General features: G+C 53.8%; 1 protein-coding gene across 1 annotated transcript in view; it reads right to left on the bottom strand.

Annotated features, from left to right (window-relative positions):
- The window catches only part of DOCK3 (dedicator of cytokinesis 3), a gene marked incomplete at its 5' end in the record, with an annotated part of 138,424 nt that overhangs the window by 3,616 nt on the left and 119,129 nt on the right, over window positions 1-15,679 (bottom strand). Inside the window, 6 exons of the mRNA XM_081159497.1 lie at window positions 177-259; window positions 4,549-4,636; window positions 6,009-6,109; window positions 11,280-11,427; window positions 11,943-12,081; window positions 13,282-13,403. Coding sequence (XP_081015623.1) covers window positions 177-259; window positions 4,549-4,636; window positions 6,009-6,109; window positions 11,280-11,427; window positions 11,943-12,081; window positions 13,282-13,403 — 681 coding nt within the window. The remainder of the gene's footprint in view (window positions 1-176; window positions 260-4,548; window positions 4,637-6,008; window positions 6,110-11,279; window positions 11,428-11,942; window positions 12,082-13,281; window positions 13,404-15,679) is intronic.

Raw genomic sequence — 15,679 nt, 5'->3', positions numbered from 1 at the left:
TGGTCATCTGCATCCCGAGTGTGTGGCTCTGGTCACCCTCAGCCCCTGCCGGGCTAGGCTCACCAGGACAGAGGGGTAGGAGAGGGCTCGGGTTCGTTTTATGGACCCCAGGGGCTGTAGAGCAGATGAACTGACTCATCTTATAGCCTGGTGGGGTTGTTGCTTCAGTACATTACCTTGCGCAGGGTCCGGGCAGGGAGGGCCGGGGGGGTGTCACCCAGTGGGTGGTGGAAGGTGTCAAAGTGTAGGGAGTAATGACCTGCAAAGGGAACAGAACCACAGCCTCAGCTGGGACCCCTCTTGGGCTGCACACCAGCACATCTCACTGGGCCAACTGGGCAGATGTGGGAATAGTATCCTGGGAACCCCTTAGCACTGAAGGCCACAGGAAAATCTCTTTCATGAAGTTCTCCAAAACATAGGCTGCTGGAGTAAAAGACACTCATGCTACACAGGAGGTCAAGACGGTTAAGTGTGTCAGAGCCGGGGAACAACCGGCTGTAGGCAGTGGCAGGTCTCCGGCCCATGGCTGGGTGATGACAGTTCTGTTGTCTTCGGCCACCCTGGTTGGGAGGGCCTCACTGAGCTCACCTGCTGCACTTGGAAACCTCACCGACCCTGAAGCCCAGCTGGTTCCTTCCTGTGGCAGGGATGGTTGCTCCTTGGCGGAGTCAGCCCAGAGAATGGCCTGTCTTCTCAGCCTGGAAGGCTGCTGCCCTTGCCTCTGAGCAGAGCTGGAGACCAACGACTATCTGGGGACCCGCTGGAGGTCTTCTTACCATGCAGCAGGCTTCGGGGAGGCACTGGGGGGGCCAGGATGCGCCCCATGTGGGCAGACAGGAAGGGCTGGGCCTCTCGGGCTCCGCTATCCAGGCTCCAGCTGCTGGGGGCTGCTGGCACCGCTGAAGGGTGGAAACAAATGGCATGAAGGGAAGTTACTTCTGGAGCCACCCTGTGGGAGAAGCCCATCCTAGTGTGTGGCTTCTCCAGGTGTGCATTATGTACCCAGCACAGGTGGGAAGGGCATGCCAGCCCCTGGGGCAGAAAACACTGGCCAAGCAAGACACTGTGGCCTTTGGGAGGGAGTGGCCAGGGATAGAAGCTGCTTAAGATGGCAACAGTGAACTGATGTCTGAGGAGCACTCAGGATGAAGCAAGCTGAGAGCCAGTGCAGCAAGCAGTGAGCCCCTACAGCCTCCATGACTTGCCAGGAGGAGAAGAGAGAACAGAAGAGGTGAGAAGAGGAGTGTGGAACAGGCTAACGACAATAAGAGAATACAGAAAGCGTGGGCCACAGAGCTTCTCACAAAGTCGAGTCAGGGCTCTCCTCCTGCCTCGGCCAAAAGGGAAAGCAGGGAGCAGGATGGGCAGGAGGGAGAGACTGCTCCTCTAGATCTGGTGCATGGCCAGTGAGTGGGCAGGAGCTGCCCCTCAAATTAGCCTCACAAAAGGCCTGTGGTAACGTACAAGCTTTGCCCATTCTTGTTGCTCCTGTGCCCACTGGCGGGATCTGGGATACACAGGGCGTTTTCTAGGCAAGAACTGGTATTCACTGTCCTCACAGGAAGGAAAAGTATAAAGTCCAAGAGTCATGGCCCAGTCATGCCCATGGGTGCTTTGGGACACGTAGAGAAGCCCAGTTCCTGGCACCCACATGCTGTGGATGCAGAGTGGAGTGGGCCCTGGACAGAGGGGAACACCAAGTGTCCACCTATGCTAAGAAAGAAGTCCAGTGCCAGAATCCTGGCGACAGCTGGGGTGACTTGGCCGGAGGGGAGGGGAGAGGAGGAATGGTTGGACCTTGGGGTGTGAGGGGGCTACCCTACAGGAGCAGCAGGAGACACGTGAATCCTGTCAGCCAACTCTTCCTGACAACAAGTACTGCCGGGAAGAAAGATGCCCTTTCTCTGACGGAGCCAGGCAAGCACTCTCCCTGCTGGGCTGTCAGCAGCAGGGCAGAAGCTCTCAATCCAGGGGCCTCCTCACTGGCTTTGCTCTGAAGTGGTGGTAGTGAAAGGGAGCCTGAGACGGCCAGGGTTGGGTTCTTCCTGCTCCAGGCACTGAGTGGGGAATGCCCAGAGGCTCCGGAAGGGAAGGAACTGGAGTCCACTTCAAGGAGGAAGTGGCCAGCAGGGGCTGGGCCCCATGTGGCCCAGGGAGAAGTGGTGATGTCTGCCCTCGTCTCCTCATTGGTCAGGACCTGGCGTGGGCTTGCAGCAAAACACGGGGTAGAACTCCACTATCTACACAGCCTCAGTTCTAAGGAGGATGGCTCAATCTCACAGGATGCTTGATGGCTGGTGGCCAGAGGGAGGGCGTGGCAGTGACTAGGTGGGCAGGTACTCAGCTGTGGCCCGAGGGGAGGAAAGAATTCTGAATCTTATGAGCATCAGGTAGATTTCAACAGCAGGCCACCTCAGAATGCCTGAGCTGTCCCCAGAATGGACAGGCCCATCCTCATGCAGGTTCTCCCCATGACGCAGCACCAGCTTCCTGGCCCTCAGCACTGAAGCGCTCTCCCCCCACAAAGAAAAGTTCTGTCTCTATAAAAAGCCACTGAATCTCAGGGAATAAGAAGCTTAGAGGCAGGTCTGGGCGACTTCCCCAAAGGGGTTCTGAAAGCCCAAGATCTCACATGTGCATCTAGGTGCTGGAAAAACTGTGGGGTTGCAGAAGTTCACCCACAAGGGCCCACTTGCAGTCAGGAAGGCTATGGGGGAAGAAAGCAGCAAGGCTGCAGTGGCTTACAGAGGGGGCCTCTGAGCCACTCCACGTGAGCCAGAGACCATCAAGCTTGCCCTGCAGCCTGATGTTAGTTAGCAGTGAGGCCAGTGACCTTTGCCATCCAGCACACGTGCACTGGAGCTAGTGGAGCATCTAAGATGGAGTGCCTTCTAGAAGAAGAGGGGCAATCCCCCTGTATGCTGGCCACATCTTTCTCTGTGTAACAGTGGTCCAGCACTGGCCTGAGGTCTCCAGTGTACAGCCCATAGCTCTGAGGGCAGGCTTGCCTGGTCTGGGAGTCACTGCCTGGCAAAGAAAGATATCTGCAAGTGAGAAGTGGAGTCCTCATGGGATTCAAGATCCTGGTGACGAGAATGGTGACAAGTTTGTGCAGTTCCTGCCCTTGGGGATCCAGGTAGAGACTTAGGAAGTTGTTACTTTGGCCTATGTGTTCCCTCTAGGCAAGTGCTGGCCTTGTGGCGTGGACATGCTTGCTCTGGGCTCAGCCTCTTTTCTGAGACAACCAGCTTTCCTTCCCACACCTGGGATGGTATGTCCAGCTTCTTGCTGCAGCCTGAAGCTCTTCTGTATCCAGTTGGCGTAGGGTCCTGGTCTGGATGGCAGCACCCATTTGATCTCTGAGCCCTTCCGTGCTCTTGGCTAGTTCTGAGATTGCTTCACATCTCAAATGAAGAAAAGCCACTGTAGAGTCTAGTCAAGGCCAAAAAGGCACTCAGATTTGAGGCATAGGTGCAGGGGTCCAGGGAAACCGCATGTTTTGGGAATGTGTATCCTTGAGGCTAGGAAGGCAAATTCAGCCACAATTTTTATGCCTTTGTGGTTGAGAAACCAGTGCTGATGCTCTACTGGGCACCAAGGTCATGGACCAGTATTTGTTGTACCTCGAGGACACAGGTATGTCCCCTGTAATAAGCAATGGAGCAACAATGATAGTACACACAGCAGATGTCACTTGGTGAGGAGGGGAGGGGAACCTACAGGGAGATGGGCTGGTAGGGGCCTGGATTCTGTGTAGCAGGCAGGCTTAGCAGAGTCCCCAGATAGTCTAGGCAGGCTCAGCAGAGTCCCCTCCATTAGCACTAAACTCAGGTCTCCATGTCTGGGGCTTTGGGCCGGGGTCATGGGCGTCCAAGCCTGGTTCTTCCATCAGCTTGCTGGGGCAGAACACAGGACAGAAATCCTCTCTCTAAGCAGCCTCTGTGCTAGGTACTCCCCAGTCTCATGGGTTGGCTATGTGTAAGATGGACTCCATAGTTGCTGGCTAGAGTGGCTGTAGGAGGACGGGACTCCCTTCTGGTACCCCAGGACTCCCTTGGGCAGGACTGTCTCTGGGAAATTCACTCTGCTTTGGCCTGTCCTTCCATTCTTCTTGGGCTTGCTCGGCAGCAGGTCTGTTGTGAGCAACAAGGACAGGTCCCTGAGGGCCCAAGTTGAGAGGGATGAAAGGCGCTACAGGGCCTGCTGAATTCTGGGGCTGGTTTGGAGGCACCCAGGGGAGTGGTTGCCCTGTTTGCACATGGCAGCCTGAGTTTCCACAAAGGTAGGCTCAGGGCAGGTGGTAGCTGGGGCCTATCTGAGCTGGGCACTGTGGAGGGAGAGATACAAACTAATAGAAACCAAATTTTAGCATCAAGCAGATTTGGGTCGCACAGTGAGCACAGGACTTGGTTAGGATTCTAGACAGACAGGTCTGGATATTGGGAGCGTGGCTCAGCCTTGGCCAGCTGGTGCTCAGGGACAAGATTCAGAGGCTCAGGATGGAGACACATATGGTGGGAGGCTACCTGAGATGAGGAACAATACCTTTTTCAGCCACAGACAGATTGGGGTCACTGCAGGGTTTGCAGGCTCCGACCACTTGCTGGAACAGGGCTGGCTGGAAATTTGGCAGCTGAGGGAAGGAAAAAAACATCAGAAAGGGTGAAAACCACCAGTTATATCTTGGGGGGCAGTGCTGTGGGCCACAGGAGCCAGAACATTCCAAAATCAGATGGGGGAAGTCAAAGTAGTGGTATGGCTCATGCTTCAGGTGTGCGGAGAACACAGGCAGCCAGGGAAGGCCGTCCAGTGCTGCCTGGCTGAGTGCTGCCATGTGCAACACTGAGGCACCAGCCTCGGGTGTCTGGCTGGGCTCCAGGCTGTCTTGTGCACGGCTGAGAAAAAGGACACGGCACCGGAGGTATCTAACTGTATCAGTCTGTCCTGCCAGGGAGACACACTGGCAGAAAGAATTTAAGGGCCCCTTTCACCCAGAGTGCTGACAAGTTTGACCTCCTGGAGATCCTCCCACAGGCCTACGTTAGCACTGAGGGTGGGGAAAATGCAGCACTCAAGCCAAGAGTCATAGACGGGACCCAGTGTTCTGATGGGCAGCTGCTGAGCAGACATGCTCCCTCCACCTGGCAGGGCTGATCAGACACAGGGAGGTACCACTGAGAAACTCCCGGCACTCTGGAATTAGGGAACACTTGTTTGGAGGTGACCTTCATGGACTCTTGAGAGAAACAGGGCAGACTGGATAGGGAAGTGGTTAATCCCTGCAGCATCTGTTCAAGGCTTCCAGGTATAGTATTTGGAAAGCTGCACAAATGGTGTGGAGAGTTTTCCAGCAGGTAGTGAGGGGCTTCAGGTGAATGGATGGATGAAAGAGGCCGAGTCTGCCCTAATAAAGATGCTTTTCACACACAGGGACGAAGGCATCCTCCAGACCTGTCTACCACTGTCTTCTTGAAACAGGAAAGAACCAGTTTCCTTTGCCGGACTGTTCAGGGATGAGGAGTTCAGGAGACTGGCCAGAAGGACAGATAGGCCCGGCCGGGCGTGGCTCAGTGGTTGAGCTTTGACCTAGGATCCAGGCGATCAGGGTTCAATTCCCGGTCAGGGCACATGCCCGGGTTGCGGGCTCGATCCCCAGTCGGGGGCCTGTAGGAGGCAACCAATCAATGACTCTCTCATCATGGATGTTTCTATCTTTCTCCCTCTCCCTTCCTCTCTCTGAAATCAATAAAGATCTATTAAAAAAAAAAAAGACAGACGGCCACACAAGTAATGGCGACTCCAACCCTGCCACCATTCTACCCACAGTGCACTGTCTGGATGGCTGGTCCTCAGGTTCACTGAAGCCCCCTCCAGGAGCCCGGCCGCCTCCCGAGGGTCTTACAGCAGAAGGGGCGTCGAGCGCAATGCGGACGGCGAGCAAGTTGGATGAGCGAAATCCAGGCCGCACAAGGGGGCAGAGGGCGGTCGCGGGCAGGGGCTGCTACCTGTCCGTTCTCCAGGATGGCTGCCGGATACATGGCGCTGCTCGGCCGGTCCCGGTGCGCAGGCAGCAGCAGCATCATTTCCCGGGCATGGCGGTACTTATCTGGCAGAGAGGGAGAGCCTGTAACCAAGTGAGAACAATCACGCACAGATGACAAGCCACAGATGGAGCGTCCAGTGGGCAAGCATTCTTGGGGCCAGGGAACCAGGGCAGGTGTCCGCTTGCAGCTGGGGTGAGGATGAGCTGAGCAAGCACAAGAGGAACAAAGCAGTCTGGTGGTTAGATGGTGTTGGGGCTGCACCTCGCATCCCAGCGGAGGGAGATCTACTGGGCGATGCAGACCCACTGGCAGACTCCCCTCACTGTGCCCAGAGGCAGACTGTGAGGAGGGGTGAAGACTGGAGCTGGGGCCCCAGGGGCTCCTGCACCCGGCGCTCTTGGAAGATGAGTGTGACCTGGATGCTGGGCCCTCTCAGGGGCCCAGACACGGCACAGGCCAGCTTGTAATGGAGCCATCACACAGAGACAGAGACACTCAGATAACATGGCATAGTTCTTACTGAACACACTGCATCTCCACACACTTACCTGCTCCAGACACCATGGCCCTGTTCTCAGCTAGCCTCCTCCTACCTTTTCCCAGAGGTCCTTTCCTCCCAGTTTCCAGGCCCCCAGCTCCTGCCTTCTGCCTTGCTGGTCATTCTACTGCAGCCCTAGAGCCAGGCTGGCTGAAGACCCAGGGCCTGCACCCATGCAGCTCTCCAGGGTTTCTTACTCTGAGATCTGCCTTTCAGTGAACACGGGGCCATGGGGTTAGTCTGCAAGTTGTGGGGCTTTAACCTAAGCTCTTGAGTTAATTTGGCTCATGCTCCTTTCTTGTGAGGCCTCTGTGAAACCTCCTCTGGCTTGAGGGGCCGTTATGGAGGCCAGATCCTGCCAGATATGGTACGGCCCAGTCCCCATCGATGCATGCCACAGCTATAGGCCCAGGAGCCTGTCAAGCCATGGTCCTCGAGGGGACCCTCCACAGAAGCAGTGAGAATAACCTGCTAGCTTCCCTTGGGAATAGATGACTTGGAAGTTCCTCCAAATGTGCACTACTCATTGTGCCAGATGCAGCATGTCCACAAGAAACTAGGAGTCACCTGGCCCTTCATAGGAGGGTCACCTAGACCCCAGTGCCCCCTTCTTGTCCACTGGAAGCCTCTGGCTGGCCCCAGTGGTTGAAACCCCTCTCTGTGGTACTGGAGAGCTGAGAGCAGCCCATGGGCTCTGTCTGAGAGGAACCTGGAGGCTCTGTGTCCCTGAACCCAGAGTCTCTAGAGCCTGAGTGTGAGGTGCAGGCGCTCTTAAGGCACAGCCAGAAAGGTCTTCTGCAGCCAGCGTGCCCCGGCAGCCCTTGAGAAATTCCTGTTGCACTCGCTGTAGTCCAAGCAGATGAGGCCTGAATACCTTGAAGAAGCCGGTATGATACAACCAGCAATCTAATTATTACTATGTAAACTTCTTCCACAAAAGGTCTGAGCAATACTGTTGCAGAACCTCAGGGCTGGCTTTAAGACCTAGTCTTAAAAATATCCATCACTGGCAGGGGAATGAGTAAAGTACTTTCTTGAAAAACTAGGCCTGACTTGCTACCATTTGGTGACCTTTTTTTTTTTTGTAACGGATTTCAATGTTTTGTTTTAGAGTTTTGTTCTAGAGCTCTGAAGCAACCTCAAGAAGATGGCTGTTAGAGAAAACAGGAGAAACGCTCCTAATCCCGCTGACCTCTGTACTGCCTTCCCAGCAAGAAGCTTCCCATGCCCTGCCAGCCACAGCTCTGAACGGGCTCCCTCCATGTAGCATGCACGGAACAGACACAGCCCGTTACACCAGCTTAGTTACATCAAACCCACACCTACTACCCCTGCACGCCAGACACACAGCTGCAGCATGGTGCACTGCCTCACAGAGCTCACAGCCTGGCTCACCAGGCCAGCACTACACCTGAGCCCTCGATATCCTGTGACATGTTAGGGGGCTAGGATGGAGGGACAGCAGCTGACAGGCCCAGGGGCACTGCTGAAGATCTGTGTCCACGTCCTGGAGGCCCCGCTGGTGCTGTAACAAAGGGGTGCTCTGTGCTACCACTAAATTTCCCAACTCTGCATCTCGCTTTTCTCCCACTGCCCTTGCTCTGGGAAGTCAATCCCATGATAGGAGAGAGTGAAGGCTACTTTTCATGAAAACATTTAAACTGTCTTTAAACTGACACAAAGGTATTTGTGTCACAGGACTTTAGAAGTACTGAGCTGCAGTCTGGTGGGCCACAGGGGGGCTAAGCACGACAGTCATTCAAGGAGCATCAGTCACAGCCCCCATGCTTCCTAGTCTCTATCAACCTGTCACCACCAGGGGGAGCTGCCCGCTTACGAGAGTGTAGACTGTGCCTTGCAAGCCATTGAGCTGGAAGGTTTTAAAAGCCACAGGGACCACAGAGAGTGTCAATGGGCCCGGTGAGGAAGGCCACTGGTGTCATGACTACTCCCAGGAGTTGGGGAAGTGACTCCGATGTGCAGGATTCTCCAGAGTACTTTCTCAAAAGCCTTCTCCTCACCCTAATACCAGACATAACCACAGTGACCCTTCCTCCTGCGTCCCCAGAGCGTCTACTACTGTATTCACCGTAGTCTTCCCCGTGACGGGGCCGGCCCTCTCAGGGCCTGACACTGCGCTGGGTACATGGTGGGCCACGGTTTTCTCCAGATGGGTCGGCACATGGTTGTTGTAGCCAAGAAGTATAAACTCCTTGCTTTTTCTTATCACCATTCCCTGCCGTGGGCCCAATTCTATTTAACCACTGTTTTTACTTTTGTACTTAATATCTAATAACAGAAATGGGAGGGGCTTTTATCAGCCTTTCTCTATATGATATTCTGGAATTTGGCCATTATGAGAGCTTGTCTCCAGAGATGGGGACCATCAACACCTCCCAAAGCATACACATGCCCCTTCTCACATGAGGTGGAGACTCATTCTCCACCCTGGTATCCAGGTTGACATACCTTAGTGACTTGACTAGCAGACAGAATGTGGTAAAAGGGACGCTGGGATTTCCAAGGCTGAGTAATTAGAAGCCTTCTGCTTGGTCTCTTGGAATGCTTGCCCTGGGGAAAATCAGCTGCATGCTGTGGGCAGCCCAAGACACAGACGGGCCATATGCAGGGACTCAGGTTGACAGCCCCAGCTGAGCTCCTGGCCCACATCCACTAACTGCCAGCGTGGATGTCCAGTCTAGCTGAGCCTGTAGGTGATTTCAGCCCCAGGTGACATCTGACCGCAAGCTCATGAGACTGCAGTGAGAATTGATCAATGAACCCTGTGAACCCACAGAACTGTAATGATAATAAATGGCTGTTTTAAGCTACTAAGTTTTGTGTTTTGTTTTGTTTTTTTATTATACAGCAATAGATAACCAAGCCAACTGAAATAGAGGGATTACTTCCAAACAGGGAGAAAAGAATTTCTCTATTCAACTCTGATGCTGCAAGAGACATGCAGATCCTCACCAGGCACTCATTCGAGAAAGCTTGATGGGTGAGTCGATCATAAGTGGTTAGCTGGAAGGACAGAGGTGGTAGCAGCCTGCCTGTGCGGTCCCTGCTGGTGCCTCTGTTCTCACCAGGGTGCTGAGTACCAGGCACAGCCTAGAGGAAGTGTCTGAGCAATGTCAGAGTGGAACTGAGCTAAAATGTCTATTCTCTGTGTCCTGTTTTCATCAGTAAGCATGGTTCAGAGATATTTCTTTAGCAAGAATACCCGAACTTAGACATCGTGTTCAGGTTAGGACAAAAGCCACACAACAGATCATGTAACAGAATCTGTTCCCCTAGCTCTATAAAGGAGCATTTACCTTAAGACACTGCAAATGCTGACCTCCCGGCAGCAATCATGGCTAAGTTGTGAAGGGTTCCTTCCTTTTTGTTCCTAAAGCCACCTTTTGTAACACAAATCTTTACAACACAAACCACTGTTTCCTCATGTTTGCAGCCTTCACACATCAACAAAGCTTCAACATGCACCCAACTGATGATTCATCTGGCTTCTCTAATGCTAGCAATGCCTGCTTCTGAAGATTGCTCCCCTTTCTGAGTGCCAGTCCAAGTTAGGAGGGTGGCCATGGGAATGGACCGGGCATCAGACTGAGAGCAGGTGAGTGTGAGGACTTGTACTCCAAATTAAGTTTGGCCACAAACCGGTTGGATGGCCTAAAGGCCGCCTCACTGGCCCTATTTCTCCCACAGGAACAAGGGGCTGGTTCCTAAGCAGGTGCTTCAGGTGAGTCTGTGACTGCGCCTATTGAAACCTTGTCCCCATCGGCTGAGGCTTTCCTGGTGGGCTCCTGCATCTCTCCATCACTCTGCCCTGTTGTCTCCATCACTCTTACTGTGGGCATGAGAGGTTGGTGTGCTTTAAACAGTTTTCCTTAATGACCCTCCATGACACAAACTGGTGCTGTTTCTCTGTCTTCATAATAATGAGAAGAACAAAGAGACTCCATCCCTCATAAGCCTGGAAGCAACAGCCAGGGACTAGCTGGCAAGCTCCGAGCATACTAGTGTTACAATCCTACATACCCAACCCTGGGACACCCTAGAGCTTAGCTGCCATGGCTAATTTCCATTCCGCTGCAAACGTTTCTATCGAACAGGACAGGGAACTAGATTTCAGTGTGGGAGCTATGATCAGAATGTGAACAGACACTGGCTCTCCGAGAACAGCATCTCTCTTTCTGAACAGGGGTCAAGCACAACCTGGCAAAGCAAGGAGCTGTTACAGAGTTGCCCCTCATGGGTGAGCCTTTCCCAACTGACCAAAGGTTTTTGGGTTGTTGTTACTGTTTAGAATAACATTTTCCAGGGTTAATTTTAGGGTTCAAATTCAATTTTCATACTTTGTCATGATGCTTGCTTTCTCAAGACTCACTTTTGCCTTAACTGTGACTCTTACTCTTGCAAACATTTCAATGGAAAAGAACTGAGCCTCTCCTAGGCTGCATCCTTACTGAGGTTGGGAGGCAATGGCTGGCTCCCTCGGTGCAGCTCAGCTGCAGACGCTGCTCAGAGCAGGGACTGACACTGGCTGAGAGTGATCTGGGGCTAGATGCCCCGAGTCCCAGTGCCGAGAGCACAGTAAGCATGCTCTCAGAGGCAGCCACAGGTGAGAGGACGAGTGGGGCTCAGGAGGCCCTCTCCTCTCCCTTGGGCGAGCAGCACCCTGCTGTCCTTACCTCGGGCACTGGAGGGGGCGGAGGCAGTCATCTGGGACGGTGCTGAGTGGGTGGAACTCAGGCTGGAGGAGGACGGGCTCGCCTGGGACGAGGACAGGGCAGAGACGTTGGTGACTGAGCCCTGGGACCTGGGGTGGGCGTACGCGAGCTGCAAAGGGGGAAAACCAGGACAGGTCTGAACGGCCAGGACCGTTGAATGGCCAGGACCGTCGGGCTGGCCTGCACTCAGCTTCTTCATGCTGAGGTGCAGCCTGATGCTGCACCCTGGGCCTTGGTGGAGGCCAGGTTGATGGCTGGCACTGAGGGTCACCCACACCGCCCATGGAGCAGGGCTGCTGGCTCAGCTCTAGTGATGGTGCCCATGGAGGAAGCAGGACTCAGCCAGCAGGAATGCCAAGCAGGAGGAGTCTGGCAGAGGCTCCTTCCCATGGGGCCTGTGAGAGCAGCCAGGACTGAAGCTGGATTTCCTTCTTAGGAAATAAGGCCTGGGAGCTGCAGCATGGATGGTGTGGTGGCAAGGCACTTTTGCTGGCTCTGGGGGTTCCGGTTTCAGTAACTGCAGAACTAGGTAGGGATGTCAGCCCTCGGACCAGCCCGGCCAGCAGAGAGGTGAGTCCTCCAGGCATGGCGCTTTGGCCCATTCTCTGTGAACAGCTCTGGTACCTGCATGTGGTGGTACAGGTCCTCAGGAGCCTCGCCCATGGAGCCTTCACCCAGCATCACCATGTTTCCCGCTTCACTAGACGCGTGTGAGGAGAGAGAGGATGATGAATGGCGACCTGTGCCCATCAAGTTCATGGGGCTGTGAACAAGAATAGGAAACAGGAGGAAGTCAGACCTGGAGCCTAGAAACCTTGCTAGGTGGTGGGGGAACAGTAGATAAGGGTGCGCAAAGTCACCCCCAGCCTCAGGCACCACTGGTTTGGAGGGTTCCATAGCTAATGCTCATATCCATCTGAGGCCTGGAGCAGTCCTGAACCCCACCTGCTGCTCAGGGGCCCCGCTCAGGACTAATGGTAGCCTGCCATAGTGTCTACCTAGAGTTGAATGGTTCATGGCCACTCAGTCTGATGACAGCAGCAGGCTCTCAGGAGGAATGAGAGACATCCACTGAATCAGGTAACAGGCCTGAGGTCCCTCTTGCTCTGAATGTTAATCTGAGCTAGTAACCATCCTCTGCTGGGGTCTGCTCCTTGGTCAGGGTGTCTCCCTGGTATGGAGAAGTTACCAAAACAATTGTCTGCGAACCATTTCTGGGCTTCCTTTCATAGCTGTGGTCAAAGGCTTGCCAACAGCTGTCCTCTACCTATATGAGGCAGCCCCTCGTTCATTTACTCCTCCTTACTGGCCAAGCACCCACTCTGTGCTGACTTGCTGCTCACACTGGAAAACAAACCTAAGTGCAGGGCTCCTCCCCAGCCTCGCCTTCCTGCCCTGGAGGCTTTTAGTATCCTCAGTTGAGCCCAGGCAGACCACGGCTCCTAAGCTCAGAGCAGCCTCACCTCAATGTCTCCATCACCATGCAGTTCTCTTCCTAAAAACCAACTGGTGATCCTCATTCCCCTGGTGATCAAGTCCAAGGGCTTGACTGAACAAGGCCCATTAGGATCTGGTCCTGCCCACTCCATGCCCTGGGACCGTGTGCTGCAGTCACGTGGTTTGACCTGCAGTGACGACCTGGCCAGCTCATTCCCACCGAGGTGAATGTTCATCCTGTCGGTCACTTTGCTTGGCTCTTGCTCCATCACCTCCTAACCCAAACTCTTTCCTGCCTTCAAACTTCTACTTATCCTTCAAGACTCACCCTCTTCCAGGTTCCCACAGTACCAAGTATACCCCTCTGTCAGTCAGGATGGCTGGGTGCATAGCGTGGTCCTTGTGTACACTGGTAAGAGGGCATGTGAGTGAGTACACAGGTACTATTTCGGACTTCCTTGGCTCTGACCTTTGATATTCAGACTTAACTCTGTGGAGGGGACACTCCCCAGCCCGAAGGCCATACCTGTGCCGGTGGGTCATCTTGATGCTCTCGGGGCTCATGGGGCTATGAGATGCTAGGACATTGCCCCGGGGGGTGCTGGTGCCTGAACATGCAGGACTTAGCTTGTCCAAACCTGGAAACTCCTGTTGAGAAATGAATGCCCCTTCATTAAAGAGTAAACAGCAAATACGTTATTAAGGGCTGAGTGAGAAGAGCAGGCTAATGGTAGAAATGTAAAAGAAAAGCAAAGAATCATACACTGTGAGCTGAACCAGAACTGCTAGGTCCTTTTAGGCAATGACCCCTTCATGACTGAAACACCCTCCTAACCACAGTGGAGCCCTAGGATGACCCCCTGAGAGCACACATCTGGAACAGGCTGAAGGTGGTCTGAGCTCACAGGAGGGTGTTAACAGGCTTCCTCACTACAGAATAAGTGGAACAGATGCTGGGACGATCTGGTTATCAGCTGTCAGTCAGCGGACACCTCTTACATAAGGACTGGGGTTGGGCTTTATTGAACTGCTAAATGGACCAGCTCTTGGTGACCTGGTCAAGCTGTCTGTGACACAGTTTATGGGGAGACAGGACACAAAATCCTGGTGTAAGTGACTGAAGAACAGCACAGTTCTACTCCAGCATAATTAACTTCTTATGTAGTTATCTTAGCAGCAACTTTGGCCCCAAAGCCTCCTGGGTGATAGCACATTGGTTTGTGTCCCTATTTGTGACTCTGAGGAAACCGAAAGCACAAGTGACCAGTGTTCTCAAGTTCTTCCTAAGTCTCCTGAGATGTTTCTGAGCTTGGCCTGAAGCAGCAGCAGGTTTTCAGCCTCTCCTTCCAGAGCATGCAGAAGGCTGAAGCGCACTGCAGCTGGAGAGAACACCTCCTTGTGCACCCTACACCTTGACGACTGTGGGCGCGCATTCTGTGCTTTTTGCTGCAGTGACCTGGGAGCCTGCATGGCAGAGAACCCCTATGGCCAGACTCTAGCTTGCCTGAGTCCTTGCTGTGACAAAGAAGTCTGCACACAGCAAAGACCAGCCAAGTCAGCAGGAGATCCAGTGGGGTGAGAGGTAATGGAATATCCATCAGAGTCAGTGACACTGCCCAAGTTCTTCACTAAATGGACATCCAAATTTTAAGGGGGAAACATAAAAGACTTTTTCTCAGCATTTTTCACCTTGAAAAACCAAGGAGCATCATTACAGAAAGAAAGTTCAGGCTCCGTGGTTTTCCTCTGGAGAATGTGCCCACTTCTCCACCTACAGACAAGTTTCGTGTTTTACTTTCTATGCTGTCCATCCACACTTGTGCAGGAGCAGGCTGAGGCCTGAGCTGAGAGCCTGGAGGACTCAGCTGACCAGAGCCTCCAGCCTCCAAGGACAAAGCAAGTCAACTCCAACAGGTCAGGCTCACTGAGTCTGAGGGGTCCACCCCCTCAGCTCCCCTGGGCCTCTTCAGCCAGTGGTGTTCCCTGAAGGGAATTTCCTGCCCACGACAGTCTTGCCCAATACTGACCGGCCGGCTCTATGCCCCAGCCTCCTTGCCTTCTACCTAGAGGTCCTGGGTAATGAGAAGGGAGCAGCAGGTAACCTCACACTCACGGAGATTTGGCAGCCAGCTTGTTTAGCACGAAGGCTTCTCTAGAAAATACTTGGGGAGTTATCTCTATTGTTGAAAAGGGGGTGAGGGTATGTGAACAGGGGTTCAAGCCATGTGAACCCTGTTCTCACCCAGTTATCATTCCCTGTGAGACCCATGAAGGGAAAACAGTCCTGGAATACAGACCCTACTTCTGCTTGTGAGCATGAGTCCTTGGGCCAAACCCTGCTGTGGAGGCCTGAGCCAGGCCAGAGTCAGGGAGACCTTCTGGTCCGGAGTTAGAGTCTGGGTCCTGAGCCAGCCCAGAACCTGCCTGACCTCTCTAAGAGCAGCCAGTGTGAAAACACTTTCCATTCTAGGCTTTCTCAGATGTGAGCCTGGGTCACCAGACATGCTGGAGAAAGAGGGAGAGAGGGAAGGAAGGTGAATAGAAGGAAGAGAGGGAAGAGGGGGAGGAGAGGGAGGGGAGAGGATAAATATGGGAGGGGAGGGGAAGGAGGGGACAGAGGGGAGGAAGAGGGGAAAGGGGGGGAGGGGGGAGGGGGAGGGGAGGGAGGGAAGGGAGGAAAGAGAGGGAGAGGGGAGGAGGGAGTTGGGGAGAGGGGGCTGGCTTAGGCTATGCCTTACCTCTTCAGGGTCTTGGGATGAAAATTATCTCCAAAAAGATCTCTACATGTGGACCATATACTTTAGCTCTTTTCCTTCTCATATGAAAACCTCTCTTCACCGGCACAGTACCTTGAAAAAATGTTCTTTGCCCTTGAGTCTGACTTCTCCTTAGGGAGGGAGTGAATGAGGGGCTCCTGGGCAGCC

This window comes from Miniopterus schreibersii, assembly GCF_964146895.1.
Source record: "Miniopterus schreibersii genome assembly, chromosome: 15".
In the NCBI taxonomy this organism is placed as follows: domain Eukaryota; kingdom Metazoa; phylum Chordata; class Mammalia; order Chiroptera; family Miniopteridae; genus Miniopterus; species Miniopterus schreibersii.
The sequence above is the reverse complement of the archived record's forward strand: the minus strand, read 5'-3'. Positions and strand labels throughout refer to the sequence as shown.